This window comes from Bos indicus x Bos taurus, chromosome 8 (genome assembly GCF_003369695.1).
Source record: "Bos indicus x Bos taurus breed Angus x Brahman F1 hybrid chromosome 8, Bos_hybrid_MaternalHap_v2.0, whole genome shotgun sequence".
NCBI classification, from domain to species: domain Eukaryota; kingdom Metazoa; phylum Chordata; class Mammalia; order Artiodactyla; family Bovidae; genus Bos; species Bos indicus x Bos taurus.
In genome coordinates, this window is record NC_040083.1 from 78,008,045 (window position 1) to 78,026,810 (window position 18,766).

Consider the following 18,766-nt stretch of genomic DNA (forward strand, 5'->3'; position numbering starts at 1 on the left):
CCTTTTAAGCAGAAATCTAAGTAGAAATTCACGGCAGAGAGATTGCTTGTGAGGGCCATGTGGAAGAAACCTGGAGCTTTTGCTAGCATCTTCTGATTAGAAAGCACAAGTTCCAAGAATATTCAAGGTCAGGTATTATTGTAAACATGAACACATTGATTGTTTAAGAGTAGATTCTCTTATTGAAATCATGACCCGAATGATGAATGCTTTAGACTTGGAACAAACCTAGCCAGAGTGCTAGATGATAAAATACGCAGATTTTAAAGCTTTCCATTCTTTAGGCGGTACATAAAGAGTGTCTCTATGGCCCACTCATTCAGGAAGGATGTCACAGCTCAAGAATGCTCATTCACACAAGCAGTGGGAGTTAGTGACTTATGCTGCCTCATTCGGGAGCAGTTGTCTCCTATGCAAAATGTGCGTCAGAAGCAAACTATAAATATTGGAAGAGCTTTCCCCACAGCTTTTCATTTGTGCCATTTTATCCAAAGATTCATGACGTCTGGATGAACTAGCTCTCCCTACAGCACTTAGAATTGCCCTCGAACTGGCAGATTTAGATTTGGTGTACTTAGGCCAAAGAATGTGGGGTGAGGAAATTTCTCCAAATGTTATACATTCAGAAAATATAAAGCCCCCCACCCCTACTACTTATTCTTAAGGCCATTTGTCAGGACCCATGTCTTGTCCTGGGAGTGAAAGGCAGAAAAGTTTTGCCTGCTTTTCTGCCTTAAAAACAGAGAAGGGTATGGTTCTACTATAGACTCATAATAATCATGATAATTAAGATTTATACTTAAATAGCTCTTTTTGTCTCAAGAGGACTAATGTTAATTAATTACGCCCCCTGAAGCTCCTGAGGAGTTGCCAAGCCAATGCTATTATCCTCTTCTGTCAGATGGAAGACTCCTTTGTTGTAGAAAAAGGGAAGAGGCTCTCAGTGCTGCAGGCACAGTAGAGATTCAGCCAGAAAAGGACCCAGATGTCTGAACCACTGATGTTTTTGGTCCCTGAGTTCCGCCTGCCATTCTTAGAGGGATGAGAGAAGGCTCTGGAATTCAAAAGGTGGTCTGCCCTGAGTTAGAAAACACTGTTGACAAAGCAAAGGAAAGTTTGTTTGAAAAGAACAAATCTTTTGTTATTCCTTTATCATATGGAATCCTTTGAAATATTTTTAAAAATCACACTAAAGAGAGTCTGCAAAAAGAATTGAACGTCTTAAAAAAATTTTTTTTAAGCGTTAGAGACAAGAAGCCTAAAGGAAAGAAACAGATGTGTCTTCTGATCTCTGCTATTATTTTTATCTCTAGAGCAGAATGGAAAGTGAACCCTCTGGTCAGGCTACCTATCTTCCCTCAAGTTTTTTAATCCTGCAAATGTGTTTTTCCTTTTACAGTAGGTTTTGCAGTTAAAAAATCATAAAGATTTACTCATGAAGGTTTTTACAAAGTCGTAAGATTTACTCATGAGATATAAATGAGATTAGAAGATAGAAATAAATAGGCCCTCACATTAAGCTATTTAGCGTGGACTTAATAGAATGGTGGACGACATTGGTTCGATACTGTTGCGGGAGGAAGTGATTCTGTTATCCATGTTTAGAAGCTTAAATGTCCTCAGGGTCCATCTTTTGGAGGTGCAGACATGGCACGTTGAACACAGAGCTTTGTCAGGAGTGTATGTGTGGTTGTAATACAATCTTCATGGTTCTTTTTCACTTGGGGTTTTTCAGGCTGCACTCTGGACCTGTTAACTCTCTTCCCATAATTTCTGACAACAGGCAGGCCTTAGGTCAGCAACAAGGTACTAGTGAGTGTATTGCCTGGAGGTACTCAACAAACGCTTCAGAAGATAGTACTTGAACATCAGACAAACAGACATGGGCACTTATCTTGTTTTGGTTGGGAAAGAGTTGTGGCTTCTACACTGGAGTGAACCGAGGAGGTAGAGAATGGTCTGCTGCTTGTTTGGAATGCCAGTGGGTTAAGGGAGTCCCAGGAAGTCCATATTTTATTCTGGAGATTCCCAACATGAAGCTTTAGAGCTTGAGCCCACCTCTGTTGCTTCTGTCTGAGATTTCTTAGTTGATGAGAGCTACTAGGATAGTCTTCAAGAAACCATGCCATGTTGTTCTCAGTGGCTTCAGTCATGTCCAACTCTTTGCAACCCCATGGACTATAACCCTCCAGGCTCCCCTGTCCATGGGATTTCCCCTGCAGAATACTGGAATGGGATGCCATTTCCTCGATCTTCCTGACCCAGGCGTCAAACCCACATCTCTTGCGTCTCCTGCTTTGGCAGGCAGGTTCTTTACCACTGAGCCACTGGGGAAGCCCTCAAGAAACCATGACTCTCTCTCTCTCTCTCGGGGACTTTCCCATTGGTCAGATGGTAAAGAATCTTCTTGCAATGCAGGAGACCCTGGTTCAAGGAACCATAACCCTTCGCAAATCTCCACGACAAGTGCATTACTCAAGTGCATTTCATTGACTTGTTCCCCTCCTATCCTGTGTTTATCTTTTCTCGTTCACTTTTTAATACTGATTATCTCCAACAGTGGTTCCCACCTTTATAATGATACATAGTGAATAAACTTAAACTAAATAAAAGGAACCAGTGAGAAATTAGGCTTTAAAATGGCAGATATCTTCAAATTTTTCCATTGCCAAAAGTCTGAAAAGGAAATGGTGATTTTTTTCCTGTTTCTGCATTTAATATGATGTTAATAGCTACTAGGGGCTTCCCTAGTAGCTCAGATGGTAAAGAATCCGCCTGCAATGCAGGAGACCCGGGTTTGATCCCTGGATCAGGAAGATCCCCTGAAGAAGGAAATGGCAACCCACTCCAGTACTCTTGCCTGGAGAATTCTATGGACAGAGGAGCCTGCTGGGCTACAGTCCATGGGATTGCAAAGAGTCGGACACGACTGTGTGACTTTCAACTTTAATAGCTACTGTGCTATTTGCATGTAAACATCATTGAAGCTTAGCTTGACTCAGAAGTTGCCAGAAGCAAAATAATATGCTTGTTAAGCTGGGATCAGCTGGAGTAATGTGACCCTAGCATTTTGTAAAGTCTGGGTCTGTGCATCCATCTGTGTAGCAGGTCTTCTAAACCTTTGTACAGGAAGAGACATTTCTTTCTTTTGATGAGCAAATCCTCATCTGACATAGTACAGTATGGTAGGGAGGAAAAAAAAAATTGTTCCTCCTATGTTGTCTTTCTGTGAGTTTCATAATCTTGTGCTAAATTTGGCTATTTCTGACAATGAAAGTAAAGTGACAATACTTCTCATGCATCTGGGACAATGAAACAAGGAAAATATAGTGCTTTTCAGAATGTGTAGACCTGACGTCATGGTTTTGCTGGTGAACTTGGTAGAAATGCCATGCACTGATATGAATCAAAAGTCTGGAAAAGGACCTGTTTTCCAGGTTCTGAGCTAACCTATTTCCTTTTGATCCCATCCCAAATCCCATTTTTCTGTACCCATTTGCTATATTGAATTGATTCAACATTTTGAATCTTCCTAGGGCTTTGTGTGGAGAAGGCAATGGCAACCCACTCCAGTACTCTTGCCTGGAAAATCCCATGGACAGAGGAGCCTGGAAGGCTGCAGTCCATGGGGTCGCTAAGAGTCGGACACGACTGAGTGACTTCACTTTCACTCTTCACTTTCATGCATTGGAGAAGGAAATGGCAACCCACTCCAGTGTTCTTGCCTGGAGAATCCCAGGGACAGGGGAGCCTGGTGGGCTGCCGTCTATGGGGTTGCACAGAGTCAGACATGACTGAAGTGACTTAGCAGCAGCAGCAGCAGCAGGGCTTTGTGTGAGTAATGAGTTTGGGTATTCCCTTTCTGTGATGAGCCTGAATACACCTGTATATCAGTCATATATGATGAAGTTCATTCATGTGTAGTTTAGATAAATCTGGCTCTGAATCCATAGAGCCTCTTTACTTTCTGATGGAATCAGGTGGTGACTGCATGTGGGGTTGTTGAGGGTATGAGAAGAAATCAGAGTGACTGACTCGTCCCAGTTTTAGCACTTCCTATGTCCAGGGAAGGCCCCCATCCTGAACAAACTGCACAGATTTGCTCATAACTGTCCCAGTTTTAAAACTTAAAATCCTTGACCTCAGGCCATCTTAGATGGTTGTTTAATCTAGTACAAGTGAGGGTCCACATACTTCAATCCAAATACTTAAGAAATATAATCAAGTTAATGACTTGTTAAATTAAAAAAAATAAGTTCTATTCTCCTACCTTGGGCTTCCCAGGTGGCACTAGTAGTAAAGAATCCTCCTGCAACATACTAGATGTGGGTTTGATCCCTGGGTAGGGAATACCCCTGGAGAGGACATGGCAACCCACTCCAGTATTCTTGCCTAGAGAATCCCATGGACAGAGGAACCTGGAGGGCTACAGTCCATGGGGTCGCAGAGTCGAACATGACTGAAGTGACTTAGTACATTCTGTTACCTTGGCAAATATATATTTACAATGACCTGGAAGCCTGGGTTTGCAGGTCGAATTCTCAGACTCTTGGAGTTCCAAGCAGGAGCAGAGTGGTTTCAGTAGAGCTGGTCCCTGGTCATGGCCCCTGCTCTGGGCTTCTGGTGATATGGTGAGAGCTATATGAAGGGGATGGGTGTGCATGTGGACACCTCAGCCCACCTGTCCTGGCTCACACTCACTCCTCACCCCTCCTTGGATCTTGTGTCAGAGGGTGCTCACACTGGTGGCATGGCCCCCTGGAGGTGACAGTTGTAGGGGAGGGGCTTACCAGTCCTAGGAAGTTTGTGCAGGGCCATGGTGAGAAAATTCTGGGCTTTGGAGACCTAGAGTGAGGTCCAGAAGTGAGGAGCAGACTCTAGTGGGCAGATGCCTTGCAGATTCAGATTGTATTTTGAGAGACCAGTGGGACCAGATCAGAATGGGATCTTCTGAGGGATGGGATGGGGACAGAGGTGGGAGAGGGGTTCAGGATGGGGAACACATGTACACCCATGGCTGACTCATGTCAATGTATGGCAAAAACCACTACAATATTGTAAAGTAATTAGCCTCCAATTAAAATAAATTAAAAACAAAAGGAAAAAAGTAACAGATTACTGGGCAGTGCAAAAAATGATTTTCTTTCTTGGGATTATAGAACCTTTTCTTTTCAGCAGTGGTGGAAAATCCTAACTTTGGGGGGACGTCATTAGGTAGGTCCAAGGATGTTGCAAAGAGAAAGGACTTCAGAGGATGGGCAGGTGCCCTGTTAATGACATTCCCAGAGCTTCCATTGAGATATTCCCTTGCTTTATTCACTGAATTCCCCTTCAACCTGCCAGGTCACTGTCAAGAGCCTTCTCAGGAATGTTGTATCAGCTACAAATAATTCTGACAATGTCTATGGATATTTTGTAACTCAAAGCTATTTTGAAATGATGTTTGGGATTATAAAACTCAAAATATAATTGAAAATGACTGGAATGATGACTTTGCATGAATTGACATAGGGTCATCAGAAGTGGCTGTACAGGTTGTGCACTGCACAATTTCAGGTGATTCCATTAACATTGATGACAGTCTTAAGGGCGCCCCCTAGAGTTGTACAAAGCACAGACTGCACAGCAGTATGTAATATCCCTATTTTTTCCCCTGCTAAAATAGGTATCTTCTAGGTGAACCGTATTGAAATTCTGGCTTGAATATTAGGACCACTTTTATTTGGTTCTTCATTTAGATTAATCTTGATTATTTACTAAGAGCTACAAAAACAGAAAATAGGCTCAAGTTTCACTGACTTTAAGTATTTTTCTGCTAAGAGTTCAGAAATGAAATGAGAATCAAGTAAAGTTTATAGTTTACACATTTTATATTTCACACAGTGAGGAAAGACTAAAAGCATAGAAAGTGACTTTGGAAATTCATTTTGTAATCACTTAAATGTTACATCAAATTTTGATTTTAATTCCAAGCAGGCCTTCATACAGATACTATAATTTCAATAGTTTTGACTGAAAAATAAGTAGCAAAATTTTTTTTGTCACCTGTTCTTGTTAACAGTGATTTTTAAAAGATAAAAAAAAATTTTTTGCAAATTTTCTTAGAAATATTTTAAAACAGAATATTCTGACCATTTTGGTGACTAAAGACATATCCAAAAACAATGGTATACTCTTGAATTTCTTTCTTGACATAACATTTTTTGTAACCTCAGTAGAGAAAGTACATTTATTTTTCTGTGTTATATTAGGGTAATAAAAGGGTTATTCTGTCTTGGAAATGTCCCTCAAGACAAAGTGCAGAGAAAAATTGTACTTTAGGTATTATCATCCAGGCTGGTTAATAATGTGTTTGTGAATACAAATGGACCTGCCATAACAAAGTTTGAAAGCAAACCCTGAGTCATCAGAGAATAATCAAAGTGGATCAGAAGTGATCTTTTTCTGGAATGAAAATACCAAAATTACAATTAAATTGATCAAGTGTTTAATAGAAACAGCAAAAAATGTGATCATAGTTCATTGATGGTTGAATTTTTTCTCATTAAAGTGATATTTAATTTTTGTTTGCCCTTTTCTTTGCCTTTCTGGAATAGAGACAGGGATTGTGGGCTTGGGAAGAGCAACAAGGTTAACAAGAAGCAAACCTAGAATTTCAGATTTTATTTACCTATAAAACAATCTATTCAATTTAAAACCTTCAATATGTATTTAGCCAATTTTAGTGGGCTTAGTTAGTAATTTTTTAACTTTGAATGCATACTTAATAAGATATCTTTGTTTTGTTTTGCTTTTTAGGTGCAAATCCAAATTATCCTGATGTAATTTATGAAGGTAGCTATCATGTGGTCTGTATTTTGTATCTTTTCAAAATATTTGTCTAAAATGTAATAAATCAACTGAAAGAAGAACTTTAAGCTCAATTAAATATACACTTCAAGCATGACTTAGGCCAAAATAATACTTCAAAAATCATTTGGTATTGATGGCTGTTTTCCCTTGATATTTACAATGCCTGTAAATAGTGTTTTCTCTCTCATGCTTGTTCTTGGAAGTAGTAAATCCATTCTGCTGTAACAGACATTTTGTTTCCATAATTGGGAACTAATTACCTGTTTAAAAGCCTTGACTACCAAGAAAAGGGAGGTGTATCAGTTTCTGGCTATGACGGTAAACCCAATTCAAAATTATGTTTCTTATATAATGAAAAAGCCTGGCTCAGAGACAGGAACCTCAAAGGCGAGGCATGTTTTAAGGTTGGTGAAACCAGCAACTCAACCATATCATCAGGGATCCAGTGTTTTTTTTTCCCCATCTCTGCACCCTTCTGCCCATTGTGCTGGCTTCACTGAAGGCTGGTTTCTTTTATGGTCTTAAAATGAGTCATTCACATTGATGGGAGAAAGGGAGGAACTTATGAAATTGTTCCAGAAGAAGAACTTTCCCAGAGACCTCCATCAAACCCTCCCTGTTTCTGACTCAGGACTCAGTTGGGTCATGGTTCATTTTTGCCTTGGTGGCAAAAATCTATTTAACCCTTGGTTAAATAGATCCACCCCTGGAGTTTAGATCAACTTTCCTAGAGGAATAAATTCCCTTGAATAAAATGGATCTCTCTTAAATGGTAAAGAATCTACCTGCAAGGCAGGAGACCTGGGTTCAATCCCTGGGTTGAGAGGATCTCCTGGAGAAGGGAATGGATACCCACGCCAGTATTCTTACCTGGAGAATTCCATGGACAGGGAGCCTGGAGGGCTTCAGTTCATGGGGTTGTAAAGAGTCAGACACAACTGAGGAACTAACACTTTTACTTTTGGAATGTGGAAGAAGAGAATCAAACTATCCACTGTATTAGCTTACCAAATAGCTCATCTTTCCTTTGCTGTTTTAATTGAATTCCAGGGTCATTTTACTACATATGAGAATCCATTGTTAATAGTTTTGAAACCACCTTCATGACCAGGAGGCTTCTTTTGGGAAAATGGCAGGCTCAATTTCAAGACTTGGTTTGAAATTTAAAATTGATAAAAAGTTACATTTATCAAAATGTTGCATTTACATATTTATTCTATAAAATAGTCTATTCTTTAATTCTGATGCACAGCTTGACAAATGTGTATATTTATATTTTTAATATAAAAATAATTTGCATTTTAAATATAAAATGATCCTTTCTGTGTTTATGTGTGTATATTTAACTTGAGCTAATTTTGTCTAGGGAATTAAATTGTGTTTTCTTGCTTTATGCATGTTAAGCCATATTTCCTCCAGGCTGTTGTGGTTTGGGTGATTTTGTGGATGTAATTTGTGTATTTTTATATTTATTTGTTCTGATATGTTTTAAAGAAAGAGTACGTCAAATTGTATCACAGAGAAATTATATTGTGATTTTTCCATTTTAAAATTATGTTTTGAACTCCTTTCCAATAATTTTAAGTCTCTAAAAATGTCATCTTTCCACTGGACGCAGATCACACTTTGAATATTTGGCCTAAAATGTTGTTATATTAAACTGTAGATACTTTAATGATTTAATTTTGTGTGAGTAGCTGGATATAATATGAAGAGGGAAAATAAGCAAATAAATGATATCTCCTAGTGTTTGAAATATTAATAAGTTCTAATATTTTCAAAATGAAAATGGTAAGAATATAGTTTTGCAGTTAAGAATGAAACAGCCACAGATCGAAAATAAATTCTGTTTCTGTTAATTTTCATTCACATTCAAAGGAACACTCTGCTAATAAGAATATAATTTAAATTGGTTGCCTTGAGGCCAGCATGATATTTCTACCAAGGGAAGATTGGCTGGGGCTGGCTTAATGAGGTTGGTTGTTCAGGATGGAAATTGAAGGCACCATATCTATTTAGAATAAAAATACAAACCATTTATAAACAACATTGTCTGTAATGTTTACTAAAACTTTTTATGACTTTATATATAATATTATTAATAAAGACATTCCCTACAGAAAAATCATTTATTTCTATCCTGATCCATGTAGGCTAAAAGTGATCCAAAGGAGCAGCTACATTTGAGAACTATGAGAACATATCCTCACAATTCTAAGTGTTGTGTTGGTGAAGTTCCCTATACATTAATTCTGCAACTGAAATATTGGCAATTCAGAACTCTTTTAAAAGTTCAAATGTGGACCCAAGTTTGTTCTCAGTGCTGAGTCCACATTCTATTTTAAGTGAATAAGTAAGATGTCCAGAAATCAGTGCTGCTGATTTCAGGTCTGATTTCTAGACTCTGTTGCCTTCTTGCCAGTTGACCTTAAGACTAGTAATAACTGGTAACATCTCTGAGCTTTCATTCTTCAGCTGTAAAACTGGTGGTTAGACTTGATTTCCAAAGACTCTTCTAGGCCTATAAATCTATGACTCTATATGGTCAATTTTTTTTGTATTTTCATTAAATACTTTACCAAAAAAGGAATATATTGATATTATATACAAACTTATATAATAAAAACCTTCATGTGCAGAGAAAAATCCTAAACCTGGTTTGGAATTTGACCAACAAAGCAAAGATGTAAAGATCTGAGTTGAATACAATTTTGACATCACACAGTCTTACAGTGAATTTAAACCAAGGTGGGGAGGTGTCATGTTTCTCCCCAGCCACACTGTCAGTGGCTTGGAAGCTTGTGATTTGTCTTGCTTTGTTCTGAATTCTACTGTGGCTCATGTTTGATTGCAGCCTAAAGACAACTTCATGCTTCCTTCTTTTTCCCCTTTCTCCAATTTAAGATTACGGGACCGCAGCAAATGACATTGGGGACACCACAAACAAAAGTAATGGAACCCTTCCCACAGGTGTTGTTGACACGGGTCGGGAACACCTCTCGGTGAGTGAGATGCTTACTTGTTTCCTAAGTTGGTTCTGAGCATTTTGATTGCTTGAATGCCTGAGGGATCTTCAATGCCAGTCTTTCAACAAAATACTTTCATTCAGATATAAATATGGTGTTGAAGGGTAGAGGAACTAATAGAAAGATTTAAGAGAAGTTATAAAGGTGCTGTGGTCTTCCCTGGTAGCTCAGGTGGTAAAGAATCTGCTTGCAATGCAGGAGACCCAGGTTCAGTCCCTGAGTTGGGAAAGTCCTCTGGAGAAGGGAATGGCAACCCACTTCAGTATTCTTGCCTGGAGAATTCCATGGGGTCACAAAGAGTCAGACATGACTGAGCAACTAACACACACATAAAGGTGCTGTATAGCCTCTGACTTATTGCTGATGATTCCTGTTTTAAATATTTGTCCTTTAGGGACTTCCTTGGCAGTCCAGTGGTTAAGACCCTACACCCTACAGGGGATATGAGTTCCATCCCTGGTCTGAGAACTAAGATACCACATGTCACTTGGAAGTCAAAAACAAAACAAAAGACAGATACAAACAAATGTTTGCAAGATTGTGGAAAAATAGAAAGCCTTAGATATTACTGCGGGCATGCGTGTGTGCCTGTTAAGTTGCTCAGTCATATCTGACTCTGCGACCCATGGACTGCCAGACTCCTCTGTCCATGGAATTATCCAGGCAAGAATACTGGAGTGGGCTGCCATGCCCTCCTCCAGAAGATCTTCCTGGCTCAGGGATGGAACCTGCAACTCTTGGGTCTGCTGCAGACAGGTTCTTTACCACTAATGCCACCTGGGAAGCCCCTAGATATTGTTAGTGAGAATAAAAAATGGTATGGTAACTTTCAAAAACTTTAAGTTTCTAAAAAAAAAAATTGCCCTTTAAAAGATTATTACTACTATATCAAGAAACCAGGTTTCTCATTCAATTGTTATTCTTCAGTTGCTCAGTCATGTCTGACTCCGTTAACTTGTGGACTGCAGCACGCCAGACTTTAGTCCTTCACTATCTCGTGGAGTCTGTTTAGACTTATGTCTATTGAGTCAATGATGCCATCCAACCATCTCATTCTCTGTCACTCCCTACTCCTCATGCCCTCAATCTTTTCTAGAATTAGGGTCTTTTCCAATGAGTTGGCTCTTTACATCAGGTGGCCAAAGTACTGGAGCTTCAGCTCCAGCATCCGTACTTCCAGTGAATATTCAGGGTTGATTTCCTTTAGAATTGACTGGTTTGATCACCTTGCTGTCCAAGGGACTCTCAAGAGTCTTCTCGAGCACCACAGTTTGAAAGCATCACTTCTTCAGCACTCTGCCTTCTTTATGGTCCCACTCTCACATCCGTACATGACTACTGGAAAAACCATAGCTTTGACTATATGGACCTTTGTCAGCAAAGTGATGTCTCTGCTTTTTAATATGCTGTCTAGGTTTGTCATAGCTTTTCTTTCAAGGAGCAAGCATGTTTTAATTTCATGGTTGCAGTCACCATCTGCAGTGGTTTTGGAGCCCAAGATAATAAGATCTTTTACTGTTTCCAATTTTTTCCCCATCTGCTTGCCATGAAGTGATGGGACTGGATGCCATAATCTTAGTTTTCTGAATGTTACATTTTAAGCCAGCTTTTTTACTCTCCATTTTCACCTTCATCAAGAGGCTCTTTAGTTCTTTTTCACCTTCTGCCATTAAGGTGGTATCATCTGCATACCCAAGGTTATTGATATTTCTCTGGGCAATCTTGATTCCAGCTTGTGATTCATCCAGCCCAGCATCTCATTCAGGGATATGTGTAATTCTTCTTGTTTCCACACCTTCACACTTGTCTCCTTAAATATCTTAATAAAAATTTCAGTGCCTACAGAGTGTAATAAATCCAGTAAGTTCTGAAAGGGGCTGGCCATAGGAGGATATAAAAATATGAATGAAATACAGATCTATCCCTTTGGTTCTTATACTTAGGTCAGAGACCTGAGATGTGAATGTTTGCACCTAAAATGCAAACAGAGGCTGAGCAAAGCAATAGGAGTGGTAGATGTAGACGGGCAGCACCCTGGTCCTTCCTCTTAGGAGAGCTGGAGGAGTCTGTGGGACAGGTTTCACAGCCTATGATGGATGCACGGAATTTGGACACAGAGGAAAGAAGAGGAAGGGTATTGTAGGTGTGTGAACAAGAGCCTGCAAACTGGAAACATTCTTGATTGGAAGGCAGGGTGGGTGAAGGATGGTGGTCAGAGGCAAGGCTGGGGAAGTTGTCCATGAGATCTTGAACCTCAGTGCCAGGTGGTTAGATTTATGGCACAGTGAAGAACATTAAAGGGGGTGTGAGTTCATCTCCCCAGGACTCTGGGGCAGCAGCTCAGGTAAAAACCCAGCAGATTCCTCCATTCTTTTCTTTTCCTTCTTTGTCATGTGCACCCAGTCAAACATCGTGTGAGTTCTGCCTCTTTGTATTCAAACCTGTCCGTCCACAAACTATGGCCCTTGGGCCAAGTTCAGCTTATGTAGTCTATAGGCTAAGAATAGTTTTAACATTTTTAAGTGGTTTTAAAAAAAACAAAAGAAGGATGAAATTTTGTGACATGTGAGCTTTTTATGAAATTCACATGTCAATGTCCATAAATAAAGTTTTATTAGAATAGAATAGGAAATAGAAGGGGAAACAGTGGAAACAGTGTCAGACTTTATTTTTCTGGGCTCCAAAATCACTACAGATGCAGCCATGAAATTAAAAGACGCTTACTCCTTGGAAGGAAAGTTATGACCAACCTAGATAGCATATTCAAAAGCAGAGACATTACTTTGCCAACAAAGGTTCATCTAGTCAAGGCTATGGTTTTTCCTGTGGTCATGTATGGATGTGAGTTGGACTGTGAAGAAGGCTGAGCACCGAAGAATTGATGCTTTTGAACTGTGGTGTTGGAGAAGACTCTTGAGAGTCCCTTGGACTGCAAGGAGATCCAACCAGTCCATTCTGAAGGAGATCAGCCCTGGGATTTCTTTGGAAGGAATGATGCTAAAGCTGAAACTCCAGTACTTTGGCCACCTCATGCGAAGAGTTGACTCATTGGAAAAGACTCTGATGCTGGGAGGGATTGGGGGCAGGAGGAGAAGGGGACGACAGAGGATGAGATGGCTGGATGGCATCACTGACTCAATGGACGTGAGTCTCAGTGAACTCCGGGAGTTGGTGTTGGACAGGGAGGCCTGGCGTGCTGCGATTCATGGGGTCGCAAAGAGTTGGACATGACTGAGCGACTGATCTGATCTGATGCCTGTTTTGGAGAAGGCAATGGCACCCCACTCCAGTACTCTTGCCTGGAAAATCCCATGGACGGAGGAGCCTGGTAGGCTGCAGTCCATGGGGTCGCTAAGAGTCGGACACGACTGAGCAACTTCACTTTCTCTTTTCACTTTCATGCATTGGAGAAGGAAATGGCAACCCACTCCAGTGTTCTTGCCTGGAGAATCCCAGGGACGGGGAAGCCTGGTGGGCTGCCATCTATGGGGTCGCACAGGGTCGGACACGACTGAAGTGACTTAGCATAGCATAGCATAGCATGCCTATTTATATATTGTTGTGGAGAAGGCAATGACACCCCACTCCAGTACTCTTGCCTGGAAAATCCCATGGATGGAGGAGCCTGGAAGGCTGCAGTCCATGGGGTCGCTGAGATTCGGACACAACTGAGCGACTTCACTTTCACTTTTCACTTTCACGCATTGGAGAAGGAAATGGCATCCCACTCCAGTGTTCTTGCCTGGAGAATCCCAGAGACGGGGGAGCCTGGTGGGCTTCCATCTATGGGGTCGCACAGAGTCGGACAGGACTGAAGTGACTTAGCAGCAGCAGCACATATTGTTGTGGCTACTTTTGCACTCAAGGGCATATGGAGTAGTTGCAGCAAAGTCTGTATGGCCTGCAGAGCTGGAAATATTTATCATTTGGCACTTTGCAGAGAAAGTTTACCACAATTGCTTGTTCCTGGATGACTGCCCTGCTTCCCACCCTGTCTCCCTCTGCCACTCTTGTGATCTTCCAGCCTTTCTTCATGCATCAGCCTGACATTTTTTTAATAGTTTTTCTTTTATTTTATAAGTTTCAGCTGTACTATATTGTAATTTCACATCTGTGTACACTAAAGACTGATAATCCCACCAGCCTAGTTACCATCTGTATCATACAGTTGACCCTCTTCACTCATTTTGCTCACCCTGACCCCCTTTCTCTCTGGTAACCACTAATCTGATCTCTGTATCTATGAGTTGGTTTCTTTTTTGTTTGTTTGTTTTGGTTTTTTAGATTCTACAGATGAATGAAATCATATGGTATTTGTCTTTTGTCTGACTTATTTCCGTTACTATAGTACCTTCAAGGTCCATCCATATTGTCACAAATGGGAAGATTTCATTGTTTTTAATGGCTGAGTAATATTCCATTGAATAATACTCAATTCCATTGAGTAATATTCCAATAAATATATATGTATATATTTATATATATCACATATCACATCTTCTTATCCATTCATCTATTGATGGACACTTGGGTTGTCAACACATCTTGTCTATTGTAAATAATGCTGCATTGAACATGTGTGTAGTTGCTAAGTCATGTTTGACTCTTTGCAACCCCATGGACTATAGCCTGCCAGGCTCCCCTGTCCATGGAATTCTCCAGGCAAGAATATTGGAGTGGGTTGCCATTTCCTTCTCTAGGGGATCATCCTGACCCAGGGATCGAACCCACATTTACTGATTTGGCAGTCAGGTTCTTTATCAGTGAGCCACCAGTGAAGCCCCTAAATCTTGCATGTTTCTATTTTGCACGTGTATTCATTTGTATTGTTTTAGAATTGCACGTAAGTGATATCATACAGTATCATCCAAGTTTCTTGTCCACTCTTGGCTGTCCTAAACCCAGTGCAGTGCTGTGGCATGGCGATGGTGGGAACAGAGTGTTACCAGGTAGATAATGGGATCATTCATGGGAAAGCCATGAATGTTGCTTCGCAGTGGATAGTCATGACCACTGAGCATGGAATGCAATGTATGAGCAGGATTCTTGAGGAGGGGATGCCAGGGACAGAGGGTGGACTAGGTGTTCTTTGAGTTCCCAAAGCTGGGTTGGAAGGGAGAGAGGATTACAGAGACCAGACTCCCCTTGTTCTGAAATAGGCAACCTGACACTGAATCCCAGATACCTGTCCATTGCTGGGAGACAATAATTAGAAGGCACACCCTCTCTGTGCCTAAAATTCTTCCCTAGAAATGGTCCATTGAACATATGGGTGCATATATCCTTTTGAATTAGTGTTTTCATGTTCTGGTATAAATACCCAGAAGTAGAATAACTGGGTCATATGGTACCTCTATTCTTAATTTTTTGAGGAAGTCTCCATACTGTTTTACATGGTGGCTGTATCAGTTTACATCCTCACCACCAGTGTTTGAAGATTCTCTCTTCTCAATATCCTTGCCAACATTTGTTATTTCTTGCTTTTCAATAATAGTGTGGGATGATATCTTATGTGGTTTTGATTTGCATTTCCCTAATAATTAGTGATGTTGAACATATTTTCATGTGCTTGTTGGCAATGTGTATGTCTTTGGGAAAAAATGTTTATCCAGATTTTCCATACATTTTTTAATCTGGTTGTTTGGTTTTCTGTTGTTGAGTTGTATGAGTTCTTTAAAAATTTCAATATTAACCCCTTATCAGATATATGATTTGTAAATATTTTCTTTCACTCATAGGTTGAATTTTTATTTTGATGACAGTTTCCTTCACTGTAAAGGAGCTTTTTAGTTTGATGCAGTCTAATTTATTTATTTTTGCCTTTGTTTCACTTGCCTTTGGATTCAGATCTACAAAAACATTTTTAAAACTAATGTCAGTGAGATTATTGCCTATGTTTCCATTTAAGAATTGTATGGTTTCAGGTCTTACATTCAAATTTTTAACTCCATTCTGAGTTAATTTTTGCAGGTGGCATGAGATAGTTTTCTAGTTTCATTGTTTTGCATATGGCTGTCCAGTTTTCCCAGCACCATTTATTGTGTTGAAGAGACTGTTCTTTCTCCACTGTATGTTCTTTGCTCCTCTGTTATAAATTATCTGTATATATATATGGGTTTATTTCTGAGTTCTCACTTCTGTCTCTTGATCTGTGTGTCTGTTTTTGTGCCCATGCCAAACTGTTTTGATTACTGTAGTTTTGTAGTGGAGTGTAAAATCAGGGAGTGAGATACCTCCAACTTTGTTCTTCTATCTCATGATAGTTTTGGCTATTCCGGTTCTTTACTGGTACCATACAAATTTTGGGATTATTTATTCTAGATCTATGAAATACGCCATTGGAATTTTGATAGAGTTTACACAATCTATAGACTGCTTTGGGTACTATGGACATTTTAACAAGATTAATTCTTCCAGTTCATGAATATGGAATATCTTTCCATTTATTTGTGTGTGTGTGTATGTGTGTTTTTTTTTCAATTTCTCATCATCATCTTAGTTTTCTGTGTGCTAGTCTTTTCACTTTTGGTTAAATTTATTCCTAGGTATTTTATTCTTTTGGTATAATTGCAAATGGGATTGTTTTATTAGTTTCCTTTTCTGATAGATCATTGTTAGTATATAGAAATGCCATACATATCTGTACATTGATTTTGTATCCTGTGACTTCACTGAATTAATTTACTGGTTATAATAATTTTTTGGTGGACTCTTCAGGGTTTTCTTAATATGGCATCATGTCATCTGCAAATCATGACAGTTTTACTTTTTCCTTTCTGATTTGGATGCTTTCATTTCTTTTTCTTGCCTAATTTCTATGGCTAGGACTTCCAACATTGTGTTGAATGAAAGCGGAAAGAGTGAGGATTTTTGTCTTGTTGCTGACCTCTTTGTTGAGTTGTTATCATAAGTGGATGTTAAATTTTGTCAGGTGCTTTTCTCTTTATATATTGAGATGATCATGTGTGATTGTTTATCCTTCATTTTGTTAATGTTATGTATCATGTTGATTGATTTGCAGATATTGAACCATCCTTGAATCCCTGGAATAAATTACATTTCATTGTGGTGTATGATCCTTTTAAATCATATCAGATGTATTTTGCTAATATTCATTGAGGATTTTGCATCTGTGTTCATCAAGATATTGGCCAGTTATTTTCTTTTTGGTGTCCTCATCTGGTTTTGGAACCAGGGAAATGTTAGCTTTGTAGAATGCTTTTGGCAGGTTCCTTCTTCTTCAGTTGTTTCCTTTTCTTTTTTTTTTTTTTCCTGAAGAATTTGGGAAAGATAGTTCTTAAATATTTGAATGTTTTTGTAGAATTTGCCATTAAAACTACCTGGTCCTGGGCTTTTGCTTGTTGGGAGAATTTTGATTACTGTTTTAATATCCCCACTAGTAATTTGTCTATTCAGATCTTCTATTTCTTAATAATTCAGTCTTGAAAAATTATGTTTCAAGTAGTTTATCTTTTATTATCTTTTATTTTCTAGTAGTTTATCTTTTATTCTAGTTTGTCCAATTTTTTGGCAAATAATTGTAACATCCTCTTATGATCCTTTGTTTTCTTATGATGTCATTGCTATTTCTTCTCTTTCACTTCTGATTTTATATATTTGAGTATCTTTTTTATTAGTCTAGCTGAAGTTTTATTGATTTTATCTTTTTAAAGAGCTAGCTTTTTGTTTTATTGATCTTTTCTATTTTTTGGTCTTTATTTATGTATGCTTGGATCTTTATTATTTCTTTTACTAATATTTGGCTTCATTTGTTATGCTTTTTCTAGTTCCTTTGGGTGTACAGTTAGCTTCCTTATTTAGGACTTTTCTTGTTTATTGAGATTGGCCTATATTGCTATGAATGTCCCTCTTGTGACCAGTTTTGCTGCATTCCAAAGACTTTGGTATGTTAAATTTCTATTTTCCTTCATCTCTATGCATTTTTATTTCTTCAAAGACCTATTGGTTGTTCAGTAACATGTTGTTTAATCTCCAGTTTTTGTAGTTTTTCCAATTTTTTTCTTGTGACCAAGTTTTAGTTTAATATAATTGTCTTTGGAGAAGATGTTTGATATGATTTTAATCCTCTTAAATTTATTGAGACTTGTTTACTGACCTAACATGTGAATTGTCTTGAAGAACCTTCCATGTGCCCTTGAGAAGAATGTTTATCTACTTCTTTTTGATGGAATGTTCTATGTATATCTGGAAGGTCATCTGGTCTAACATGTCAAAGTCTGATATGTCCTTATTAATTTTCTTTTTGGATAATCAACCCATTGATATAAGTGAGGTGTTAAGTCTCCTGCTATTATTATATCTCTTTCAAGTTCTCCCTTTCAGTTCAGTCACTTAGTCGTGTCCAATTCTTTGTGACCCCACAGACTGCAGCTTGCCAGGCCTCCCTGTCCATCATCAAATCCTGAAGTTTACTCAAACTCATGTCCATTGAGTCGGTGATGCCATCCAACCGTCTCATTTGCTGTCGTCCCCTTCCCCTCCCACCTTCTATCTTTCCCAGCATCAGGGTCTTTTCAAATGAGTCAGCTCTTTGCATCAGGTGGCCAAAGTATTGGAGTTTCAGCTTCAACATCAGTCCTTCCAATGAATATTCAGGACTGATTTCCTTTAGGATTGACTGGTTTGATCTCCTTGCAGTCCAAGGGACTCTCAAGAGTCTTTTCCAACACCACAGTTCAAAAGCATCAATCCTTTGGTGCTCAGCTTTCTTTATAGTCCAACTCTCACATCCATATATGACTACTGGAAAAACCATAGCCTTGACTAGACGGACCTTTGTTGGTAAAGTAATGTCTCTGCTTTTTAATATGCTGTCCAGGTTTGTCATAACTTTTCTTCCAAAGAGTAAGTGTCTTTTATTTCATGGC

The 18,766-nt window shown here is 39.1% G+C and overlaps 1 protein-coding gene across 10 annotated transcripts in view; it reads left to right on the forward strand.

Annotated features, from left to right (window-relative positions):
• The window catches only part of NTRK2 (neurotrophic receptor tyrosine kinase 2), a 414,185-nt gene that overhangs the window by 80,790 nt on the left and 314,629 nt on the right, over positions 1–18,766 (forward strand). For all 10 annotated transcript variants that reach the window (XR_003512340.1, XM_027550142.1, XM_027550137.1 and 7 more), the window contains exons 11-12: positions 6,799–6,834; positions 9,757–9,854. Coding sequence is in view for 9 of the 10 variants with exons in the window: in XM_027550142.1 (XP_027405943.1) it covers positions 6,799–6,834; positions 9,757–9,854 (134 nt within the window). In the remaining variant the exon portion in view is untranslated. The remainder of the gene's footprint in view (positions 1–6,798; positions 6,835–9,756; positions 9,855–18,766) is intronic.